The sequence below is a fragment of the Notechis scutatus genome, chromosome 2, assembly GCF_049901735.1.
Source record: "Notechis scutatus isolate UNSWTSFEM ecotype Mainland chromosome 2, rNotScu1.2, whole genome shotgun sequence".
Classification (NCBI taxonomy): Eukaryota; Metazoa; Chordata; class Lepidosauria; order Squamata; family Elapidae; genus Notechis; species Notechis scutatus.
Window position 1 is genome coordinate 153147292 of NC_142010.1, and position 26277 is coordinate 153173568.

Below are 26277 nucleotides of genomic sequence, written 5' to 3' on the forward strand. Positions count from 1 at the left end.
ATACGACATTTATGTGATGTTTATCACCAAAATACCTTACTTTTTGATTGAGTGAGGGATTTGTAGGAATAGTTTTTAATCGAGATCCACATTAAACTATGGATAAAATTGTTATTCCAGTATAAAGGAACTCATGCCCTGACTAGAGTTAGCTTGTCTTCCAACTTCTGATCCTATTCTAGCCAAATAAGTTAGTTAAGCAAACAACAAAGTAATTTTTAAAACAGATTTTGACCATTTCTAGATTAATAATTAATTAATAATGATGTCTTGGATGATTCTTGGTTCTCCAATATAACTTACCCACACCACTGGTCTCCACATCTGACTCCCAAATGACTTGAACATCCCCAGTTCGGTGTACTTTCACCAGTCGAACGCGATACTGCTTGCCTGGCTGCAAATCTGGAATGCTGTATGACCCCTGGCCAGAACTGGCCTTCCCTACATCATGCCATTGTCCTTTGTCTATTTGAAATAAAGGAAGAGATAGAAAAGTTGTGTTTGAGTTCCCCAATCTGCTGAACCAGTATGCATTGCCTTTGATTTTAATCTAGTAGAAATCCAGCCAGTTGTAATTTATTGCTGTCATAGATTAATACCCTGTTCTTCATTACTCTTCAGCTGCTAGCTGATGGAAAGTAGACTTTACTATGGATCCCTGGTGATTGAAAATCACTTATTTCCTCATAAGGAAACTAGGCATTTACAAAAAGAAACCTTCAAAAGGAAGAAACTTCTCCCCTTCCAGCTGGCAACCACTTGCAAAACACTGATTTCCCAACATATACTGTAAAATTAGCAATTTCAATAAATCTGCCGGGAAAGCAGGGGGAATTCCTTATCCCTCCCAAAGATATTTCTACAAATGACTGGAAAGAGGGAAGAAAAGAACAATAAGAAGAGATCCACGACTTCCGGTTTGTCGGCTTCGCGAGCGGCAGGGATTTGCGAAGCTGCGCGATCCCTGCCGCTAGCCGTTTTTGGGGCTCCGACCCACACGGGTGCGGAGCTAGGCTGCCCTGCAGGGGCAGCTGAAGGTAGGGGATCCGGAGAAGGGACTGGGGTGTTGCAGACCCCCTCCCTGGCCGGCAAAACCCCTTTTCCCAGGACAGTGCAGCGGCGGTCCGTAATGGCCGCCACAAAGAAGCTGGCAGCCGGGTAAGAATGCGCAGGAGGAAGTGGAGAAAGTGATTGAGAGGAGAAAGTTTTTCTTGGCTCCTAGGACTCTAAGACATATTTAATAAAATTCCTGAAAAGTATGACTTTCTGAATAATACCTGCCAGAAGAGGAAAAAAGCGGCTGTTTGAAGGTGCTGAAAGGATAGCTTTCCCTCTTTTCCTACGGAATAAATAACTGGATATTAAGAAACCTATTTTTTAGGTGGAAATTGGTTTTAAGCGATGAGTGGGAAGAGAGAGGATTAAAAAGAAAATATTTGTATGCTAAGACTTTGTTGGAGCAGATGCCTTAAGGATTTGAAGACTAGAATATATTGTAATAAGATTTTAAACAGATTTGGACTTTCTTTCTCTTTGATTGATATTACCCCAGAAGGAGAAAGTGAGAACTCTGCCTTGGTTTGGACTGATTGATAACTTTGGGACTGTTTTATCTTTTTTATTTTCTTTTGAATATTCTGGTTGTTGTAAGAAGAAAGAAGGAGAAAAGAAAAGAAAAGATTTATAATGGCTCTTTCTGTTGAGGAACTAAGAAAAGAATATGAACAAGCAAAAAAAAATGGTAAAGATGGTGTGGAAGAAGCTTTCCTTTTCTTAGAAATGGCGCTTATTAATTATCAACAAACATTACAACAGATGAAGACAGCAGAGGAACAAGAAAGAAAGGAAGGAGCCATCTTTAATGAATCTCAGAATTTGATCCAGAAAGAAGGAAGAGAGAAAGAAAAGAAAAGAAGAGAAAAGAAGAAAACTAAAGGACTTAAGGACTTAAGATCTAAAAAACATTTAAGAAAGGGAAAAATAAAGTGCAAAACCAATATGATGATAGTAAACAAAGGGAAAAGGAATACGACAGAGAAGGGAAGCCGGTAAGGCAGAGGCTAGAAGGAGGGGGGTAGAAAGGTTTGTTGGGAGAAGAAAGAAAGGAAAAGGTGGAGAAAAGCTACAATGTTTTGAAATTAAATGAAAAAAGGAATTTTTATGGATAATGGATAAAGTATAATTTTTTTTAAAAAAAGATTTTGCAAGGTACATAAGATGAGATGGTAGTATTGCAATGGTTTAAGAGTTGATAAGAGATTAAAATGTTAAAATGTTTAAAAATGATTGGCTTTAAAACTTAATAATAGGAGAGGTTTAGAATATTGTTTTAATTAAAGAGTTTAATAAAATTATGGTATTGATGTTATTATAAAATTTTATTATAGTTTTTTTTTTAATATTTGGATTTATTGTCTAATTATGCACTTAATTGTATTGGATGTATTAGTTAGATAGAATGTACCAAGCAAAATCTGATTGGGTATTAGATATTATTTTAAAGATTAATTTGATTAACTTAGGGGAGATAGAAAGGCATCATACTCTGATTAATGATTTCAGGAGAAACTGATTTTCTTTTTTTCATAAGGAATGAGACAAAGGGATGATAAAAAATGGACAAAAGATACAAATATAATGATTCAAACTAAGATGATTAATTAAGGTAGAATTAAGAAGTGTGAAATATGTGGAGAAGTTAATATAGAAGGCTTAGAATGGTAAATAAAATAAGTAATGATATGTAAGATGAGCATGAATATAATTGAAGTCCATGAAGAGAGAGACACCTGGGTCCAAGTTACTTTCCAAAAGATTTTTTTATGTTTTGTGTGTTGTGTGTATATGTTTTTGGGGGAGAATTAGTAAAAAACTTGTAGAAATATAGAATGAGAATAATGGTAACTAAGTCAGAAAGAAACAGATGAAATAATAATAATGATATTGAATAAGAGTAAAGAGAAGTAAAAGAGAAATTGAATAAGAGGTTTTGGTATGTTATATGGAAATGGTTTAAAACAGAATCATAATTTATCTGACTTGTTAAATTTACAATGGAAAAAGGTTTAAACATGTAATGAATAATGATAATTTGTGTGTTTTAAAAATTAATAAAACTTGTTTTTTTAAAAAAAAAGAAGAGATCCACCTAGTCCGGCATTCAATGCTGAAATTGAATGGAAGATTTGGAAAGCTCACATTTAAAGACCTGAATAGGATGAAAAATCTGTTTGTGTGCATGTGGTGTGTGTGTGTGTGCTTGTGCAACAGTGTAGGCAAGGTGAAATGGGTCAAGATGGGTGCCCAGATGTAGGAAAAGAGTGGTAGAATGTATATGGTATGAGATATTAGGGAAAGAGGATTTTGTAGGGAGCATGTATATATGAACAAGTATACCTCCTAAGCCAACAGTGAGTGATCTACAGAACTTTTCACCCCAAAAGATGCTGACCTATGACCATGAAGACCATACAAGAAAGAGGACATCCCCCTCCCCCTTCTTTTTTTACATTTACATTTTATTTGATTTGTCAATCGCTTACAAGATAGAGGTATAAGAATAAATATAGTTTTGAATACATGAGATAGATACTTATAAGAAAAATAAAAAGAAACAATAGGACAGGGATGGTAGGCACGATTGGTGCGCTTATGCATGCCCCCTAGAGGCCTCTTAGGAAAGGGGCGAGGTCAATAGTAGACAGTCTAAGGTTAAAGTTTTTGGGGTTTGGGGAAGAAACCACAGAGTCAGGTAGAGTATTCCAAACATTGACCACTCTGTTGCTGAAGTCGTATTTTCTGCAGTCAAGTTTGGTGCGGTTAACCTTGAGTTTGTATCTATTGTGTGCTCTTGTATTGTTATGATTGAAGCTGAAGTAGGTAGGTAGGACATTTGCAGGTAGGACATTGCAATGTATGATTTTATATACTATATTTAGATCGGACCGGAGGCGGCGTAGTTCTAGGTTTTCTAGGTCTAGAGTTTCAAGTCTGGTGGCATAAGGTATTCTGCAATGAGTAGAGGAGCGGAGAACTCTTCTTGTGAAATATTCCTGGACTTTTTCAATTGTGTTAATATCAGATACATGATATTCTTACCTGTTTTGCTCATCAGATGGACTGCAAACTCCACATCTCGCTGGTTCTGACGTGGGATCCAGATGATGGTGGTGAAGTTTTCTCCTGTCTCACCCACACTGATGTTTACAAAAGACAAGTTCACTGGGCATAGAGGCAGGGAGAAAATGAGAGAAAAAAGTATTAAAATCGCAATCTCCGGAGAATCTACATAAATCCCACCCCTGTAGGATTAACCAAATGTCCACTGTAGGAACTGGGACATACTCATCCCATTTCTGTGGCAACAATATAAAACTGGACCATGGAGTCCATGGCTTAGCAGGTTCTGTGGTAGTTCCTAATTCATGCCTGCCTTTGCTTAGTTTCCCAGCCCAGACAAAATCATGCACTTTGGGAGAAATCCCTGAAAAGGAGCTTTTAAAAAGTAAAGGGAGCAAAAAAGTAAAGAAGCTGAGATTAAAGAAAGGACTCCCACCCTGAAGGAGCTGCTGTAATGTAGCTGCAACTGCACAAAAAAATGGTCTTCGTGAATATAAATGTTTTTAGCTAAAAATCATGGTTTTTACATTGTGTGTATCTAATGGTTACTCTCTCCATAAATTCTGATTATGTTGCCAACACAACCTGATACACGGCTGCTGTAGTTTCTTGTTTTCAAATTGCTTTACACATGCTGGACCATCCACTATGACATCTGATACTTCAGTATCGCTGAGTAGATACATACATACATATGTACATATCATGTTATTTCCTTTTGGGTGAGCAGATTTAGGTAGAGCTCAGTAAAGGAATAAGAAATAATTAGATAAAGAAATTAGAAGGCAAGATAAGGGGAAAAATATTAGTAAACACACCTAGAATACCCAAACCATTCAACACATTTCTCCATATTTTTATATCAAGGTAAACCAATCATTCCTTCTACATCGTCTATACAGTCCTTTATACATTGCCTGTTCTGTAATGTCCCTCTCTCTTTTTCAAAACCTCAATAACTTCATACAACCATTATTTTTTTGGTCTTCTTCACCACTTCACTCTTCCTAGATGTTGTACAATTCAACTCTCATCCCCTCTACATGACCAAACCTCTTGAAAGTCTGTACTGTCATTTTATTTTGAATCATTCAATCCACATTCATTCAGCACTCATTCATTCTTGGCCCTATCTCTTTTTATTTGACCACACACTAAGTAACTAATTCTACTGTATTCAATTTCACTTTCATGCTTCTTTTGAATATCCCCAACTCTCACCTCTATATAACAAAGTAGGCAGAACACACTCACAAAGCTTTTCACAGCTGAAAGTAGGGCAAAATGAAAGGAATTGTGACAGAGAAAGACACAGGCTAACAGTGGAAACAATTCGAGTAAACCCTAGTAGAGATATAATCTATGGAAATATCATAAAACCAATTATGGTCTACAGGGATTCCTTGACTTACGACCACAATTGGGATCAGAATCTCCATCATCAAAGCAGTCATAAAGTGAATCATTACATGACTGGCCTCAATTTTATGACCCGTCTTAACATGGTTGTTAAATGAATCACCATGATTGTTAAATGAATCCTGCAGTCATTAAGCATATCCAACTTCCCCAATGGGCCACGGGTCACAATTACAAAATGGCAGGATGCTGCAACTGGTTGTAAATGTGAGTTGGCTGCCAAGTGCCCAAATTGCAATCATGTGACTGCCGGAATAGTGTGATGGTTGAAAGTGTGAATACAGGACATAAAGCCATGGATGCTCAGGAGACTTTGGGTCAATCATAGTCTCTCATTGCAATCTACTTCACAGAGTTATTATAGGTGAAAATTGAAAGAGGGAGCACTATCTTTTCAACACAAGCTTCTGAACAAAAGGCAAGGAGCAAACCAAACAGTAGATAATAATAATAATAAAAAATACGAAGCATACTTAAGCTCAGCACACTAACTACAGCTTCTAGGAGAATGTTGTAGGAAATATACCTTCTCTTTCTCTGAGATTAGAAGGAAATATTTTTAAGGCTTCACATACCTGACTCATGCATTTTATGTTCCTCAAGTAAGGATATTTCTCCTTGACCCTCTTTGGTTTCTGCCCACAAGGAGAATTTGTAGGGAGTGTGGGGATCAAGGTCACTGAGGTTGAGGCTTAACTGGGTGGCTGGGATGTGGATGTCGCCAATGTCCATCTCTGTCTGATTGGCTAGGCACAGGATGGCAGAAGAGTAACAGGTCAATTATCAGAAAAGTATGCCTTTGTCATCCAACCTGCTGACCATATCTGATGGATTTTATTTCGCAGAACCTGTCAGCTTGGAGAAGGCGGGTATCATGCCAGAAAATGCAAATTCTGTTGCTGAGTTGGCAGTGTTCAACAGGCATAAAACAGATAAGAAGGAACTATGCATTAAGGGAAGGAAGTTGGGAGAGATATTAAAAATGGAATCTGATTTCTAATATATTGTGGCAAAAATCACTGAATGCTAGCTAGCGATTCTTGCCACAATATGCTAAAAATTAGATTCCATTTTTAATATGTCTCCTCAGTCTCTTTAAGTCCCTTCAGAAACATGATTATCTACTTCCAAGGAATGGAAGAAAGACGTAATTATTTTGCTTTCAAAAAGCTACGGCCCATTCTGGTGCCACATATTTTACTAAGACGTTAGTACATGGAAACCAGCATGGTAAAGATCCTGTGAAATCAGTCTCCACCTTGAAAAAATATCGAAACAAGTGGTAAATTCAACTTATAGCAAACAAGACTAGGGGGGAAATGTTAGGATTCTTGAAGTAACTGAAAGACTGAGGGTAGGATTATTCTGTATTGCAGCAGGTGGTAGGATTACAACATCAGGTGGAAACAACAGGAAAGCAAATTTCAGCAAAACATCAGGGAAGTATTTGATCTGAGAAGCAATTCTTCTTTGCTGGGGATTTTTAAGTACAGGCTAGACAGTCATCTCACAGAGATTCTCTAATGGCATCCTGATCCTTGATCATCTTCAAAGATCCTTTGACTCTACAGTTCTGAGTAACAGCACTGATGCAGCAGTAATAATCACTCCAAGAGCAACATAACTAAATATAAAATGTGTGTGAGGATTTTCCTCTCCAGATTCCTAGGATGCTGTGCTACAGACCCCTGAAAAACCCAGAGCTGCTACAGACTCACCTTGTTGGTATCCCAATACGTATCTCAGTAATCTCCCATTAGGGTATCTTGGAGGCATCCACTCTAGCAATACTGCTGTGTCCGAGAGATAGTTCAACCGAAAGAATTCAGGAATGCTAGGTACTGTGTAAGGAGGCAAAGAGAAATGGAGAGTGAAGGGCACAAGGAATGTAAATGGGAAGGAGAGGTTTATAAATGGTGAGAAGTGGGAAGAAATCTGTAGTAGACACGGCATGCTCCAGCTTTTTGGATTCTCCAAATACTTGGAGCAAATTCCCATTATCAAGAACAGGCCCATCAAAACAAAAGATCTATCTGCCATTAACAAGCACTCATCACATAATTCTTAATTTATCTACTCTATCTGTCACTTTAGTATTGCATTTGCAACCAAAGCCGCAATAGTGGTCCTGATAGAATTAAATCACTGTTGTTATGAAGAGGAAATTAAATTATCCTACAGTAGAATGGATGGGAAACTTCAAGTCCCAAAGGCAGGCATGTCTTGAGTCCTCTTTGACCACAATGCTGTATTGCAATTTTTCTGCCACTATGAGGGTAAGAAATAGAGAGTTTGATGTCTTTTCTACATGACATAAGACTACACACTACAAGAACCTATCATAAGCACACAAATTGGGAGATGTGCTGAGGATTACCAGACCACAAAAAGTGAGAGGCCCTGAGTTTCAGAAATGGATTTCTATGACAGCTTAAACCAATGAAACATCTTATCCTCAAGACCAAGATAGTACCTTTTCTATAACCTTTTAAGATTAAAAAATAAATAAACTTTTTCCCCATAGAGCAGTGTTTCTCAACCTTGGCAGCTTTAAGTGCGTGAAATTCTGGGAGTTAAAGTCCACAAATCTTCAATTTGCCAAGGTTGAGAAACACTGACACAGAACTTTTGAGGAAGAGGTTGTCAACCCAAGAGTCTTGTCTTCTCTCTAGCTTTTGTTTTTACTGGTTTGCATTTTTATTGTTATGTTTTTAGAATTTGTGAATTTAGTATGAATTTTAGATGTAAGTCACCAAGAATCTATGATTAAGGCAGCATATAAATGATGCTAATGAGCCCTTCACTAAGTTTCAATAACATAAAGAAAAACCTAATTTCCTCCAATCCATAAAAATCCAGCTCTACCCACATACTCAGATATACAGTAATATACTTTGCCCACTTTCTACTATTACTCTTCCTATTGTACTACTAAGCCTCTTTATATTGTTTTACAACCCCTAAAAGATTGTCCATACCTACCATATCATTATTTTTGTATAACTGTGGTAGTAGCAATAACAGCAATAGTTTCCCCGCTCAATATCTGCTTCATGCAAACTTTCACTTTTAAGACAATAGTTTCTACAAACTCATTAATTGAGTGGGCAGGGGAAGCTGTAGTTAATAGAGGCTCATTTTAATTTATTTGATTTAGGATCACCTTCCTCCAATCCAGATTTATGCCTTATACACTATTTCCCTGGTTGCATTACCATATTTTCTCGTAAAGTTAAAATATCATAAATGGGGTTGCCAGATAGGAAAACAGTTAGACAGCCTGGGATTGGTTTTGCTTCAGCACATTCCATGCCTTTCAAACCTGGACCTGGTTTGTGAGCAAAGTATTTCTGTGCTCACAACTCACATTTCAACTCTTTCATACATTCTGTCCGATATTCTGCACATAATGCGAGGTCTAAATAAAGCAATATGGATAGAGAGAGCTTCTAGAAGTAGGAGCAGAAGTTGGAAAGAAGTTCAGCAGGTGCACAGAGGGAAGCAAAGATTGAAAGTTCTGAGAGCGAAAGGCCGCGGGTCCTTACCTCCCTCAGGTGTAACAAACTCCATGGCCTCGCTGCGGGGCCCCTCCCCCCGCCCATTCAACACTGCCAGCTGAACCTGGTACCGGCTCCAGGGCCTGAGGCCCCCCAGTATGACTTCAGACACATTCCCCAAAATCAGCAGTTCCCCGTGGGGATGGAAGTGAAAACGGGCCTGTCGACGGCTACGTTGTGTCAGGGTTCCCAGCCTGGAGTAATACACCTGGTGAAGGCGGAAAGAAAGAGAAAGAGGAAGAAATTATTTGCTCAGACTTCAAGATACCCACATCCGCCAGCTCACTCAATATTGGCAAGTTTTTTTTTTTTTTTTGAAAAATGCCTGTTGTCGTAAGTGGAATCGCTCACTCCTCCCCTCCAAAATGTTTTGGAAGAGTGCCTCTGAGCATGTCAAGAATTATGTCTCCTTCTTAATTTGTATGAATAGAAGGCATAACAAGGCCAAAATGCTTTTCAGCATGTATCAAATATTCCCTTCCCTGAAGGGCACCTTTAACAAGGAATCTCTCACAAAAAGCAGGGAAATGATACAAACAAAACATACAATTTCTGGGTTTACATTCAGTTGTAATTCTAGCCTGGTCAGTAAACTTCTGGCCGAATGGCAGTTCTATTCAGAGTCTTGCTGAAGTCCCACAGGCCAGTGTTTACCCTGAGTTTAAAAAACAAAAAAATTAAAAAGCAATTCTGCAGCAAATCAATCTCAGTTCTGTACCATAAACATCTGCATCTTGTAACCTGTGGGGATATATTATACCCGAGGACTTTCCACAGTTCCTCTTATGTGGTGAAATTTATTCCGCATCAGTTGACTCTTTTTACATTGTTTACTCTGGTTTTACTACTTGGAGATGCAATATTACAATAGCTTGGGAATTTATATGAAGGATAAAGTTTACAGTATGAAGGCAGTTAACAGGATCTATACAAGGGATAATGTTTACAGTAATTGTGACAGAACAGATTTCTGTCTACCCACCCACTCTGGATCGGGAGCTTTCCAAATATTTTGAATTTTAACCCATAATACTCCAGGTAGTCTGCCCTTTGAGGATACTAGGAGTAGTACTATTGCACTTGGGCTACAGAAATCTAGCCAGCCACTAGATATGTCTAATTCTAACATATCTTGAGGGCACCAAGTATTTTAAAAAGTGCTTCAAATGTGGTCCTCCAGGATACAACTAGAAGTTCTTATGCCATACCTTAAATCCCTTGAGATGTCCCCAAATTTTCTCTTTGTCGGGAAGGATCCAAGAAAGCTTGATGGTGGTGCTGTTTATCATCTCAATCAGCAGATCTTCAGGGACAGCCTCAGGCACTGGGGAAAAGAGAAATCCTTTACACTTACAATTTCAGCAAGAAAGGAAGGGAAGATGAAAGAGTTCAGTTCTACCACAAGACATGGCATTAGGAATTCTGCAAGTGCCAAGATTCCAAATCCCCCAAGAAAGCTCTATTGGGGAATCCCTCTATCAAGATAGCCCCAAATGTCACAAAGTAGTACAATAACAAGCTTTTTAGGTATACAATATACTTTATCAAGTTGGAAGCAAAGTTAGCAAAGAGAAAAGAAAAATCAGAAATGGTGTTCCCCATCCTTCTGAGCGATACAGTAAACCTCCTCCCTGCCAGCACGAGAGGGAAATAAGTTGGAGTATCACAGGAGGCACAAATAAATTAAAAGGAAGTGATAGAAGAAATCTCTAACGTACTGTGCAATCTTAGAAATGATTACTAAGGAATCTCCCAGTGAGGTTAGCTAAGTAGGTTCAATGCTGGAATACTAATTGGGTCAAGGTCTTCCAGTACTACACAAATTTCAGTTTGAACTTTGGGGAAAGTTTTAGTTGAAACTGCTGGCTGAACAAGCATGCAAATGGCCCACACTTAATTTAGAAAATAAAATAAAATCCAGAAATTTCAAGGACCTGTCTCCAGTATTTTTTTTATTTACATATGACCAAGATGACTATGATGGTAATAGCAATAACTGAATTCTGTCATTAAAGGCTTCTGTATGTTTAAAACATCCAATTTTACAGGACTGTTGATGTAAACTGTTGCTTATCTTTTGGCAGTTTCTGCTGGGTATGGATGAGAAGTAAATCCTGCTCCATTTGTTTTACTGAGTAGTAAAACCACTCCCCATCCAACAGAGCTATCTGTCCTTGAAGGCAGCCAGACATTATAGGAGAAAAGCCACAATAGCCACAATAGCCACAATCTCAACCTGGGCAGCTTTAAGATGCCTGGATTTCAAACCCCAGAATTCTGGAAGTTAAAGTCCATGCATCTTAAAACCGTCCCAGTTAGCAAACATTTTCTCGCAGCAGTTTTCAAATTAAGAAGCCTGCAAGGATGCTATAGATCAGGGGTGTCCAACCTTGGCAACTTTAAGACTTGTGGACTTCAACTCCCAGAATTCCTCAGCCAGCAAGTCCACAAGTCTTAAAGTTGCCAAGGTTGGACACCCCTGCTATAGATGCTTCTCATTGGAGGAAGCAAAAGTAACACATTTAAATCCTATTTAGAAAATAACTGTTACATAAACATGGGAGGTGGGGGAAATAGCCTTACATCTAAAAGATGATAAAGAAGATAATTACAACTTTTTTCTTTTTCAAAAACAAACATTTTCAGAAATAAGGATGTAAAAACTAGCTCAGAAATGTGAGAGAAATGGAAATCTTAGGTGCAGGGTGGAGAGCAATGATAGCATAGCAATATTCTACTGAATTGTTTGAAAAAGATCGGTGCTCAGCATCTAATTTGGTTTCCTGCCGCGATTGGTACTGAAATAATCTACATTAGCTCCACCCTCCTCAGATAACAGATAACCAGAATTGGAAGGGACCTAGTAGGTCATCTAGTCCAACCCCATGCCCAAGCAGGAGACCCTACACCATTTCTGATATTTGATACCTCCTCCATTTGATACCTCCAGATGTGCTGGGATTAAAACTCCCTCAATTTGTAACATAGCTGAGTTTTGTTGAATCTATGGGCATAATGCGAATGGATCCCACATTACTCACCATCCTCCCCTGAGTAACCTTTTTTAGATTCAGGTTCAGGCCCTTTGCCAAAATCATTCAGTGCTTGTACTTTGATCTCATAAGGTGAGAAGACAGGGGTATCTGTCACCAGTACAGGAGGGTCTTCAATTTCCACCTCATCCCATTGGCCTTCATTCTCAAGCCGCCACTGGACATGATACTTTATCATTGGGGCATTCCACTCCTTGTGAGGCAAGGGCTGAAAAATAAGCAGGAGGAAGATAAAAACTTACAACCAACAGCAACCTTGGGTGAGAGACAAGCTTCACTGAATGGGAACACTTTGGCAGAGCTCTTCCCAATAATCTTTTCCAGCTGTTTTGAAGTCTGCCCACGAGATCACTTTCACTCCTGCATAACAATAGCAAATCAAAGCTGTACGTTGGCTTCAAACAGAGGAAGGTACTGTAATTTGGTGACCTGCTAATTAATTTGGATTTTTACTCTTAGCAGCTCCAGCCAGCACAGCAAAAGAATGGTGAGAAAACACCATACAAAGAGAAAACAGAAGCTTTGCATCATCTCTTACAATTCTAGAACTCTAGGTCCCCAGAAGAAGACCAAAGGTGAAAGATTCATGACAGAAGAAATAACAGGCATTTTGCACCACAGAGTGCATGGATTCTGCTGTCTTAAAAAGCTGCAGTGGCTATCAACTCTGCTTTTATTACCCTTTAAAAGATATTAGAAACTATCAATGCCTATTAGTCACAATATTTTCAGGATCAGAGGGAATAGGCCTCTTGACCCTAATTGCTCAGGAACACAAAGAAAAGGTTTCTATCCTGCTCTTGTTAATCCTAGTATAAGATGTGAATGATTAGCAGGTGATTATTTGTTTGGGCAGCTTTTTTTTTAAAGTAGTCATGGAAGGGATAAATTAATTGTGTTGACACATAATGTCAAGGGTTTTAAATTATAATGATCTTGCATATACCTAAGAAAGCTATAATATACAGACTCACACCTCTTGCATAGCTTAAGTGAACCTCATTATAGCTTAGGATGAAAGGTGAGCCCACCCATCCTCCTGACATTAGCTTTCAATTAAAAGGAAAAATGGGCCATGACTTCACGGAAAGCAAGGTGTTAGATTGTGGGAAAGGAGACTCGAGACCAGTGTGACTTTTCAGCCCTTTATTCAATGTATAGATCTGTTCAGAACCTCGGAGCCGCAGCAGCCCTTCATATAGGGATTGCTCGCGTCTCGCAGCCAATGACGGCTCTTTGAATATCCCGCGATCAGCCCGGCCAATCGCGGTTGATTCATAGTGAGCCAATCACAGTAGTTTATTGAACCAATCATATTGCAGTATGTGTGGACCAATCAGACAAGGGTATTTCGAGTATGCTAATATAGAACACAAGGTAAGAAATATCTGCTCAGAAAGGTATGGAGTTCTCATGACCGATGTACTCATGCCATTGCATTCAGAATTTGCAATCTTTGCGGGTCAACTGGTGCATACCAATAGATGCTGCAGTTTTGCACAACTGTGGTTAGAAGACTGAGAAACATAAACCCACTCCATCTTGGAACTGGATTCAAGGAGACAGTCTGCCATCACAGGCAGAATAGAGGATATAAGTTCAACAGATCTTTGAAACATTTAACTGTGCCAAGAAGGTAGGATAACCTGTTACAGGAACATATTCAGCTGAAACAGATGACAAAGTTAGACCTTTTGACTTTTAAGCAAAAAAGAAACCCTTGAAAAATCACTGAAATGTCACATTTTTTCCCCTAGCAAACTTAGAAATAAAAGTCCATCTTAAGGGCACAGGTTTTTCTAAGAATTAGCATGGTGCCCTTCTTGTAAATTGAATGTCTGCACAGGAGAATTGATGCTGTCAAATGGAGGCCTTGGAGATTGGTGAAATAGATCCTTCTGTCTCCTTGAAAAAACAAGTTTTCTCAAATAAACAGAATATCCCAGTGAGAGTATCAACCTTCAGTTGCCTCTGTCACTGTGGGTTTATTAAAATGCATAGTGATACCAGTAGTAGCTGGAGGAGGCAAGAATAAATCTTAGTAATGTGAAAGATTAGAGCAAACACCTATAAAATGATTTAATCCAGTCATGAACCATCTGCCAATTTCTGATCATGAACAGAACTTCAGACACTGCTGGTTAGTAGATGCCAACACATGTGGGCTGAGCAGAAGAAGAGAAGATGCAAGGCTTCAGATTAGGGCATCCATTTGTGGAATGATTATATCCAACTTAACATGGCTGGCTGGTTTTCTATATTACCAGTGCAATGTCTCCCTGAATGCATCCATTTCAGAGATTAGAAGTTAAGCAAAAGCAAATCTGCTAAGGAACCACAGATGTATCTGAATAAATGGAAGATGTTTTGAAAAGTAATTTTGGGAATCTAGTAATTTGAACATGGAAGTTTAGGGACATTTGGCATTTGAATGAAATGAAATTAAAATAACATTTATATTGTCATTTATATTATATAGGTTTTCCATTAGAAAGATATGGGTTGAATGAAGGATTTGTACCCATTACCTAAAGTGTAATGTAGGCAGTACCTGGAGTATAGGTAGGGCATTGATTGGAAGCTAAAAATGATAACTGTTTCACAAAAGGAATGTTTTTATCTTCTAGAGAGAATGTGGAATGTAAGTCTGACTTCTGGGCCAGAGATTATAATGAAAGGCTACCAGATTGTGATGAGCATGCATCAAAGTTGAAGGGATTAGAAGTTTGAGGCAAATGTTGGGTTAACTCAATCTCAAAATTCAGGAGTAGATCCATGGAATGTAGAAGTAGAGTAATAAAAGGAGTAATTTTTTTTTAATATATGAATCAGCTGTGAGTCATGAAATCAAAGAAATGACGTTTAGACTTTTTTCCTTTCATTTCCTTTAGGCAAAAGAAAAACTGAAGAATATTACACTTTTAATAGCAAAGTTGGAAATAAAAGTCCATCGTAATATTACCAGAATATTACACAAAGAAATGTGGGTGTAGACAAATCTGTAGCCTTTGGGTATTGTTCCTGATTGAAAATACCTTCTCCAAGCAAGATTTTTATTCACAGTGCCTTCATTAACAAGCCATTGTTGAGATGAGGGTTTACAGGAATTTTAGTAACTGAATTTATACAGAACTAATTTATTACCTGACCTAAAATAGCTTACGAAGGGGATTTACCCCATTTCTTCTTAATTGTTTTCCTCACATATTGAGAAGACAAGCAGATAATCAAAATTCAGCCGAGTTACCAAATCTTACAGCTGAGTTTACCAAATCTGAATTTAAATCAAGCTGTGACCTAATCATCACAAAAAATACATGGGTATTTCAATTATGCAGGAAGCAGAGGCTTGGTTAGCAGGTGCTATTTATTTCATATTTCCTCTGGCTTGGGGATAGGAAAGTCAGCTTCCAATATTCATAGTAAAAGAGGTAGGTATCACTCACAGTGGGCTAGATAACTGAGCCCATCCCCTCCAAATTCCCAGGAAAGAGAATAGTATTTTAAAAAGACATTCTTTGTAGCTCAAATTAAGAGATCTGAACATCCCAAAGTAGTGTCCATCTTAGTAATATGTTCTTTGATGGGAGTAAATAAAAAAAACACCATGAGTCTGAAGAATCCAGTTGCAGCAAGAAGTTCCTGTCCCTCAGCAACAGATTAGTCTGTTGTGTTTATTCTTTGATTTTCCATCTTGTTATGACCTCTTCCTATGCCTACTGCAGACAGTCCACTCTTGACTGCAGACTGCAGACAGTCCACTCTTGATTTTTGTTGTAACATTCAAATCATGGCACCAGAAAGCAGTCAAATTGGAATATGCTGCTTTTTCTGCCCCTGGGCTCATGGCTACCACAACAGATAGCAGCAGCAGAGCAACAGATGAAAGAATGGAACACGGGGCAGAAGGGAATGAGCCTGCCAAAGATTTTCATGCTTGTTTTTAAACCGTACTTTCATTGTCTGCACATTAAATCCATCAACTAGGGATGTATATCTGGATTCTGGTGAGAACACGAAAAAAGGCTTTCTTGGTGGTGGGCCCTTCTTTATGGAACATCACTCCCCAAGAGGTACAGTTGACCCTCATCTTGTTATTTTTCCAAAAGGCCCTAGAACAAAGTTTTGTCACTGGGCCTGGGGACCATGAATGGAGATGGAGCCAATCAAGAGGCTGATTTGATTGTGTTATAGGTGTCATGGGGAGTAGAATGTGTGTTTTTTTCATGGGTTTTTATTATATGGTGGATTCTTTTAAATTTTGTAAGCCACTCGGAGTCCCCTATGTGTAAGATGGGCCACTACATAAATTTGTTTAATAAATGAATAAACTTCCTTTTTGAATGTCAGCCTGAGTAGTTATGTCATGACCAATTGCTTGCCATGGGTAACTACCCAAGTAGTCATTCAAACAAGAAATGCATTACTTTTCCATCTCTTGATACAACATGAGGTAAGCAGCAATGACCAAATCTGGAAGGAAGATGCTGCTTAAGAAAAGGTTGAGGAAACCATGCATTGGAAGCACCACATGTCTCCAAAACATCAGCAGGCGGAGGCACAAAGACAGAAGAGATGGGGGCAAGAAAAAAAAAGGCAAACATCTTATAATAAGGTATGTTGCAAATTTTCTTCAGTAGCCATCTTTTTGTGCTTTCAGCTAATGCCTAAAGCAAAGTTAAAGTTTGCCTGTTAACAGTTCTCAAATATCAATATCACTTAAAAGCAAGGCTTACTTTTTGTCTTCTCCTTTAGGAACAATCAAGTAAAAACAAAACCTTTTTTAAAGTGATAAATCAGTTATCTATCAGTTATCTATTAATTCTACTGGGAAATGCTAAAAAATCTTAGGATTTTTTCCCCATTAAATTCTTCTATTCATTTCACCTTCTCCAAATAAGAGCATGATATGCCTAAGACTCCTTGATTACAAAGCTAGTTTTATTATCCCAATTTTATTCTGAGTCAAAGTGCTTCTAGGAATTCTGTTGGCATCAAAAAGGAAAGGGATTTCTGTTAGATCGCGGGAATGAGACTCAGGACAGCAGCATAGTAACCAGTCATCTTTACTTTTCTGTAGAACTGAGCACCGAAGAAACCGCGGCAGCCCTTTTACAGTCGGGCTGCTCGTGGCTGTAGCCAGTGACGGCTCTTCAAATTTCCCACCGCCATGGACCGACCAATTACAGGTAAGTATGTTAATACATGACACCCCTCCCCACCTGGTCCGGCATAATCTGGGCCTCGCCTACCGTACATAATCATGTAGGTAGGTGGGGCTTTTATGGTTTCGACTGGACCTGCGCAGGTCAGTCACGGTTTGGCTTCTGGACTGTTCAGACAGATCTGTTGTTCCTCCCGTCCTTCTTCTTGGAACCTCCTGGAAGGTTGAGTCGGCCATACCACTCCCGCCAGGAATCTCCTGGCTGGTTGAGTTGGCCTGGTCGCTGTTTGTAGTTGTCAGGATTTGTTCTGTTGTTTTTCTTGCTCGTGGAGGGTCTCCCCCTCCCTCTCTACTTGTGCTTTGTCTGTTTGAGGGGTCTCCCCCCTCCCCTATGGTTATATTTGAGGGGTCTCCCCCCTCTTCCCTGGTTGTGTTATGTTTGTGTGAGGGGTCTCCCCCCTTTTCCATGGGTCGGTCTGTGTCACCCCTTGTACTTCTAGATCTGAGCTGGTCTATGTGTCTCTTCCAGCTCCTACCGTCCGCGGTGTCTACCCTGTAAGAACGGGGACCGGTTATTTGGGTCACTTTCGCCAGTATCCATAATGGTTCCCCCATAAGGTTTTTTGCGTATACTGGGTCCCCTGTTTGAAATGTGCGGCAGTTACTAGAGGAGTCTGCTGGTTTCTCTGGGTTATATGTGGGGTGCAGTCTGTCTAGGTATCATCTTAGTTTCCTCCCCATTAGTAATTCTGCTGGGCTTTTATTTGTTGTGGCATTGGGTGTGATGTGCTGTATGCTTAGTAGTTTATCTTTTCTTGTGTGTCCCTGGGCCCTAGCTTTTGTAATGTTTCCTTCGTGTAACGTATCATGTGTTCCGCCCGTCTGTTAGTCGACGGGTGTCCCAGTGCTGTCAGTGCATGCCTTATCCCATGCTGTGCTAAAAATCCCTCGAATGGTGTTGCTGTGAATTGTGGCCCATTGTCGGATACAATTAAATCCGGCAACCCTTGGCTTGCAATAAGTTTCCTGAGCTGTCTAATGATGGCTTCTGTCGTGCTGGAGTGCATGATGCTTACCTCTAGCCATTTGGAGTAAGCGTCTACGACTATTAAAAATGTGTGTCCTTTGGTTTGGCCCACAAAATCAATGTGTAATCTTGACCCTGGTCCCCTTGGTGTTTCCCATTCATGTTTTGGTGCTGTGGGGGGTGTTGGCCTAGCTTCCTGGCAGCGTTTACACATTGCTACCCAGTCCTCTATTTCCTTATCCATCCCTGGCCGCCATACATAACTCCTTGCCAGGGATTTCATTTTTACAATACCCGGGTGTCCCTCATGTAGCATTTTTAGTACGCTTTCCCTTAAAATGTCCGGTATGACCACCTGATCCCCCTATAGTATGCACCCCTTCAGCATTGAGAATTCTGATTGTCTATTCTGGAATGGTTTGGCGCTCTCGTCGATCTCTGTCTCTGGCCATCCTTTTCCTACCCAATTTAAAATTCGCACCAGGGTTTTGTCTCTAGTCGTTTCCCTAGTGGTGTCTGCTGCTGTTATGGGTAGGTTTTCTAATGTCTCTATTTGGAGGGTCAATGTGGTTGGTGCTGGGTCTTCTTCTATGTCAGGTAGAGGGCAACGGCTAAGCGCGTCAGCATGATTTATGTCCTTTCCAGGCCGGTATGTTAATTTGTAGTTGTAGGCAGCCAAGAATTCCGACCACATGGTAATTCAGGGTGACAGTATGTTAGGTGTAGCTTTGTTTCCTGTGATGATGCCCAGGAGGAGTGGCTTGTGATCTGTGACTAGGGTGAAAGTCCTCCCATAGATATATTCGTCGAAACACTTGATTCTGGAGACAGCGGCCAGTGCCTCTTTGTCTAGTTGGCTGTAGTTCTGCTCTGGCTTTGACAGAGTTTTTGAATAGAATGCAATGGGTGCTTCTTTCCCATCTGGTAATACATGGCTGAGGATAGCGCCGACGCCGAAAGGTGATGCATTGCAGGTTAGGGTTATTGGGAGTGTTTCGCTGTATTGTATTAGTATGCGGTCTGATGTGATCAAGTTTTTTATTTCCTGGAATGCCGTTTCTTCCTGTTGCCCCCAGGCCCAGGTTGCTTTTTTGTCAAGCAACCTTTGTAGGGGTTCCGCAATGGTTGCTTTCTGTGGTAAGAATATATTATAAAAGTTAATGAATCCTAAGAAAGCTTGCAGATCAGTTTTATTCGTGGATCTGGGGGCTTCCTTGATTGCTCCAACTTTATTTTCTGTGGGGTGGATTCCTTCGCTGTCTATAAGGTATCCTAGGAATTCAACTTTGCTGGTGGCTAATTGGCACTTCTCCTTTTTCACTTTTAGTACTGCCTCCTTGAATTTACTTAGGACTTCCTTTAGGCGGTCCCGCAATTGTCCTATGTCCTTGGCTGATATGAGGACATCGTCAAAGTATGGCACCACCCCTTTTATCCCTTGCAATAGGCATTCCATTAAGCTCTGGAACATCCCTGTGGCGAGGCTGATGCCAAATTGTAATCTGTTGCATTTAAATGCCCCCCGGTGTGTTACGATTGTCTGGGCTTCTGCTGTTTCAGGGTCAATGAGTAATTGTTGGTAGGCCTGTGCGAGGTCTAGTTTCAAGAAGATTTCCCCCCCACCAAAGGAATGTAATAGATGCTGTACCACTGGGGACAGGGTATGCACTTTGTTGGAGCGCGTGGTTAAGGGTTGCTTTGTAGTCTCCGCAGATGCACACAGACCCGTCTAGTTTAATTGGCGTAACAATCGAGGTTTCCCACTTTGCGTGGTCAATTGGCTCTAGAACCCCTTATGCGATGAGTTTATCCAATTGCTCATCAATCTTTGGTTTAAGCACGAAAGGAACCCGCCTTGCCTTTAACCTTATAGGGGTTATGGTTGGGTTTAGGTTAAAGGAAATTGGGGACCCCTGGTACTTGCCCAGTTCTCTGTCGAACACATCTTGGAATTCTTCCATTAGGTCCTCTTCCCACTCTGTCTCAGTGGTGCTATTTATTCCTGTGACTTCGATTCCCAATGGTGCAAACCATTCGAGCCCCAGTAGATTTGGTCGATTTCGGTCGACTATGGTTAGTGGGAGGACTCTGTATTTTTTGAATGTTACCTTGAATTGCCCGGTGCCCACTACAGGGATTTTGTTCCCCTGGTAGTCTTTCAGCATCAATGTTTGTATTTTAAGTCCTTCCCGGTTGATGTTTGGTATCAGTCTTTTTATAGTGTCTGATGTATATAATGTATATTTTATAATGTACGATACCATTGATAAATATGAGCCTGAATCCACTTCCATGCAGCAATGTTGGCCTTCTATGGTGACCTGGACATATACTTTCCTGGCATTTGTCGTGTTTGAGTGTCCGATGGTCACTGTCTGGTGTGTTTCATCTCTTCCATTGCTTGCCTCTTTCCCTTGCCTGTTTCGGTTGTCTTGGTTCCAACAGCCCCATTTGTTTCTCCCTCTCTTGGGGTGTTTGTGTTCCATATTTGTCTAGGGCCATAGTTTTTCCTTGCTTGGCATGCCCTAGCAATATGTCCCCACCGTTCACAATGTTTGCAGATTGCATCTAGGAAATGGCACTCAGAACAAGGATGGTTCCCCTCGCAGCCGGCACAATGAAATTCCTTCCTTTTTCCATTCCGGTCCCTTCTGCTATGTTCTGAACAGACTTGATTTACCCCTTCGTCTTCCTCTTCGTCTTCTGATGTGGACTCAATGTCCTCGTGGTGGGTTGTGGTGGTGTTTTTTGCGGTTTCCGGTGGCGCTTTATTCATTTTTCGCATGGCGGCTGCCGATTTCTGCACTGCTTCTGCTGTGGTAGCCTGTTCTATTGCTTCTTTGAGTGTTATTTTGGGTTTTGTTAATAATCGCCTCATCCATGTTTAGGAATTTGCACGCTCTGGCAATGTCCCTCAGAGTTGCAATGAAATCGCTGATGCTCTCACCTTCTTTTTGGTCACGCCGATAAAATTCGTGTCGTTTGATGAGTCAGGAAACAGTTGGTGTGCCCTCAGTATTTGCTCCATGTCCGGCCAGGCCATCGTTTTCACATCAGTGGGTGCTGCTAACGCTTTGGCCATTTTGAATACGGCGGACCTGCAATGTGTGAGGAAGACGTCTCTCTTCCTGTGTTCGGAGATGTAATTGAGGTTGCTCCCTTCGAGGAACATGAGAAATCGGTCAATGTACAATTCCCAGTCTTCGGTTGCTGGATCGAGCGGTGTGGGTGGTGTGTTGTTTCCGGCCATTTCATCTCGATGAGTTGCTGGTGTTCATTGGTTGCCATGTGCTCGCTGGTTCCCTTTGTCTCAAGATCCCACCTTCGTTGCCAGTGTTAGGTCGTGGGAATAAGACTCAGGACACCAGCATGGTAACCAGTCATCTTTACTTTTCTCTAGAACTGAGTGCCGAAGAAACCGCGGCAGCCCTTTTACAGTCAGGCTGCTTGCGGCTGTAGCCAGTGACGGCTCTTCAAATTTCCCACCGCCACGGACCGACCAATTGTAGGTAAGTATGTTAATACATGACAATTTCCATAACCAACTTCCCCTTTTTCATGAAGAGAAAGACATTTCTAATTCAGGAGACAAAAAGCAACTGGCATCTTTGAAATGTGTGGGATTTTACATGGCATCTTCCTCTAGGCGCTACAAATGAACCATGTGGAGCAACCAGTGCCAGGCCAGCTGTAGCAGGAATAGCAGCTGAATTTGGTAGAAACCTCCCTGAAATGAAGCATCTGGCATCAGTTCCCTCTGGGAATTCAGCCAAAATAACCTATCACTATGACAAGCGTGACAATTCAGGGACAATTCTGGAAGAGAAACACACTGGTGTGCTGCCACCTATTTTCGCTGAAACGCAAACAACACAGCAAGCCCAAACAGAGTTAAGTGACTAAAATAGACAATTGGGGTGTGGGGGCATACACTGCTTCAACACAAACATAACTTGCAGACCTTGCAATACACACATTTTCTGTCACTCCCACACACATAGCAAATTGACCACTGGCACACATGACAAGCTAAAGAAAGGAAGATTCACCATGAAGTAGCCCATATGATTTTGAACGGCACAGGAAGCCAGCAAAGTAATAGCAATTTAACATATTTACACAAAAGCAACTCTTTATTGCTGTAAACTTCCTTAAGTGCTTACAGATGCCTAAAGGCAAAGTACATGTTTAATAATAAATAAATAAACCACAAAAGGGAATGTGGGTGTAATAAACATATAGCATCAAGAGCTTGATGATACAGAATGATCTTTGGTTCCCATTTAAATTATTAAATGAATTAGGTAGAAACAAATCACACTTTCTCAGGAGGAAATGCCACGATCAAGAAGATGTCATTAAAAATCCCTTGCGTACTCATCCACTTGATCTCTGGGGGTGGGATATAAACAAAGACAGCTGGAGTTTCTCATAAAATGTGGCCATGTTTAGATAACTGTGTGAACTGAAAAGATTCAAGAATGGAGATAAACTTCCATTCCAAAGACCCATCAGGGCACAATTGTTTTCATAGCATTGCAAAATTTGGGTAAAATTTGAACTGGATGTGTGCAGCTGGATTTGGAAAATGCTAATTGCTTTGAAGGCAGCAGTGATACCCCTCCTCCTGAAGAGACCATCCTTCAGTCCCACCATATGGGACAGTTTCAGGCCAATCTGCTCCAAGGATAAAGAGGCTTGCAAAATCCAAATGTAGATCTCTAATCATGTATGACGTATAACTACAATTGGGACCAATTCCTAAGTGAGTCACAGCCAATTTTAAAGCCTTTTTTTTTTTTTTTGGCCACAGTTGTTGAGTGAATAACTGCAGTTCTTAAGTAAATCATGTGGTTGTTAAAAGAATCCATTTTGTCCCATTGATTCTGTTCTTGGAAGCTAAACTGGGAAGGTTGCAAATGGCAGTCACATCATCCCGAGATACTGCAACCATCATAAATATATGTTGGTTGCCAAACAGCCAAATTATGATGACCTGGTCGTGAGGATGCTATGATCATCGTAAGTACAAGGACCAGTCATAAGTCACTTTTTTCAGTGCCATTGTAATTGTGATTAGTCATTAAATGAAAGGTTTTAATTTGTGAACTACCCATATGTTACTTCCTTTGGGGGTCTGTTTAAGTCTCCTATGTGCCTGACAATGTTAAACCCATGGATTGTGTTCTGGATTGAACTGTATTTGTACAGACATGCTCAAGGACCTTATACATTAGAAGAAATTTTTCCATGAAAAATAAATCCATCCACCTTGAAAAATTACCCCATCAGAATTTCTTTTCAGTAAAAATTCAACAACTCTAACAATCACTTCTTGCACTACAACATAGTCCTACAAATGATGCTAGTGGCATTGAATCTGTGGGTGATGAGCACAAGAGATTGAGACCAATATCACTGAGATGAAAGAATCAATATTTTACCGTCCAGGTGATGATCATATTAGTGGTTTCATTTCCTTCTCCTCTGACATCAGTTGGGTTTCGCTCAGGTGCTGGAAAACAAAGAGACTAGAATTATACTGGGATGTCTGTATGTTTTGAATCAACCAAGACCAAATATCCACTGGGTCTTCCAGACTGAAAATGCCTGTCCCAGAGGCATTAGGAGCCAATATTTGTGGGGCAATACTATTTGGTGCATGGCATGGTTGTGTTAACTTTTACAAGGACCATTGCCCATAACAAGGATCCATCCCTATAGCCTTCTTCTACCATCTTGAACTTTCTTACCTGCGGGATCTGTGGCATGACTGGCAGACCGGCTGCTTAATTCACTTTTCCCCTGGTCATTGCTGGCCTGCACATAGAAGTTATAACTTCTGAATGGAGCGAGGTGAAGAATAGCCCATGGCTGGTTTCCTGGGACGGTGGCTAACCATTCCATTTGTTCTGGCCCAAATTTGGTTTCTTCACAAAACACGTTATATTCTGTGAGGGAGAAGTTCAAATGACTAAAAAAAAAAGCGCTTATTAAAATTGCTATCACCTTTCAACTAGGCCCCTGCGGCTTTCCTAGGTTCATGCTACAAGCTGAGCTAAAATGCACCTGTACATAGATGAAGCTAATTTTTGGTTTGGCGTGATGTGCAAATCCAGGCATTTGGATTAATTCAGTACCTTGATTGACTGAATAGTTTCTGCATTTCTACACATATACAGAAACGGAGAAATGTAAAGATGGCGTTTTCACCAATGTGTGCTTTATATCTAGCTTCAAAATTCAGGGATATCTCCAAGGAAGCACTGAGTAGTCATTTTACGCATCACAGACAACTGCATCCTTTCAATCCGTCTTTTTCATTGGATTGCTTTAAATTGTGCAAAGTCACAAGTGACAGTGGCAATCTAAACAAAGGAATATAAAGTGGCTGTCTATGGTGCTTTCTAGCCACAAATATTTTCTAAGTGCTGCTGTAAGGGAACAATAGAAGCCAGCCAGGAATGACTATGATCGACCTCTTGCTTTCCTCGACCCAAATGGCTCCCAAGCAGAGACAGCCATGGGAGGGTTCAAAGGATGAAAGCAGTGCTGTAATGTCAGCTCTGCCCCTTCTGTACCTGTGTCATGACCCCGCATGCGGCTACAAAAGGGGCCAAGGTTGTGGTGCAACAGTGCTACTTTTGTCATTTTGATGAAAGCAGCAGGCCCTTTTCGAAGGGGAAAATCCACAAGTTCTGATTAATCAGAGGTCATTTCTCCCTAATGGCGAGACACTTGGCACAATTCCTTACCTTTTATTTCTCTATTGTGATCATCTCCAGGTGTCCATGTCAGCTTTACCTCATGATTCTGCTGCCTCTGCAGCTCCAGATTTGACACAGGGCCAGGTTTGCCTGATAAAAAAGACAGTAATGAAACAGCTGCTCACCTGCCTGTCCTCACTACAGAAGAAAAATCCAAGATTTTTTCCCCAAACAGATTTTCCAAGCCTGCCCACCATGTGAAAATTTGAATTATTTTATTTTACCTTCAGGGACAGAATTACAACATTAATTATTACAAATTATATGCTGACAGCGTAATCCGCCATCTAAAGTTGATTAAATTTGTAGCCTTTAAGTTTAAAGTTATTGATTGATTAAATATAATTAAAACTAGCTTGTTTAAACAGAGCCTTATTTCTGAAAATTATGAACTTATCTGTCAGTTTTCTGTACATTTGTGGTTCAAAGCCATTATTCATCGGATTTCAGTCTGTATTTTTATAACACACTAGAAACAAATTAACCTCATAAAAAATCAGCCAATGTCTGCTTTGTCTTATACACTATGATTTTATATGTAAATGAAACATAAATTATATTCCATATGTATGTAAATTATAGCATTTACATTTATAGATTTTATTTTACAAGTCACTTGAACTGCCAAGATGGGCAGCAAATGAATTTGATAAATAAATAAATCTTGTTATCAATATTTAGAATTCTCCACATTTCAGTGAATCATCCAGCTTTAAGAGTTAATCTCCTCCCAAATAATATCCCACTAAAATTAATTAATATCCCACTAAAATAATTATGTTTTTATTGTTGTAAAAGTGCTGTTCTACAGATGGCTTTGCTAGAAATATACCTGGGCCAAATTGCAAAAATAGATACACAGCAAAAAACTAGTGCTTTTTTAAAAAAAATACCAATTTGTTATCCATGCAGCAGGAATATCACTGCATCTCTTTGAGATCTCCCTGGTCTGAAGTTTAACCTCAAGAGAGAAACAATCCAGATCTAATCTTTCCTTTTTTTGATACTTGCCATACACCAAAAGATTGGCACTTTTTTCTACAGAGTCAAGGTTGGTCCAGGCCAGGCAGCTGTATGTTCCTTGATCAGAGAAGTCCACATTGGTGACTTTCAGGGACATGTCACCAATGATGTATCTAGGGAAAGACCAACATTCAGAGTAAAGTTA

At 40.0% G+C, this 26277-nt stretch overlaps 1 protein-coding gene across 9 annotated transcripts in view; it reads right to left on the bottom strand.

Moving 5' to 3' along the window:
• Positions 1 to 26277, bottom strand: part of L1CAM (L1 cell adhesion molecule) — a 99044-nt gene that overhangs the window by 18527 nt on the left and 54240 nt on the right. For all 9 annotated transcript variants that reach the window (XM_087956870.1, XM_087956869.1, XM_087956864.1 and 6 more), the window contains 11 exons: positions 26121 to 26245; positions 25098 to 25199; positions 24096 to 24293; positions 23787 to 23857; positions 12140 to 12359; positions 10307 to 10422; positions 9087 to 9306; positions 7260 to 7382; positions 6117 to 6287; positions 4102 to 4224; positions 304 to 468 (listed from right to left, as the gene is read on the bottom strand). In XM_087956870.1, coding sequence (XP_087812996.1) covers positions 304 to 468; positions 4102 to 4224; positions 6117 to 6287; positions 7260 to 7382; positions 9087 to 9306; positions 10307 to 10422; positions 12140 to 12359; positions 23787 to 23857; positions 24096 to 24293; positions 25098 to 25199; positions 26121 to 26245 — 1634 coding nt within the window. The remainder of the gene's footprint in view (positions 1 to 303; positions 469 to 4101; positions 4225 to 6116; positions 6288 to 7259; positions 7383 to 9086; positions 9307 to 10306; positions 10423 to 12139; positions 12360 to 23786; positions 23858 to 24095; positions 24294 to 25097; positions 25200 to 26120; positions 26246 to 26277) is intronic.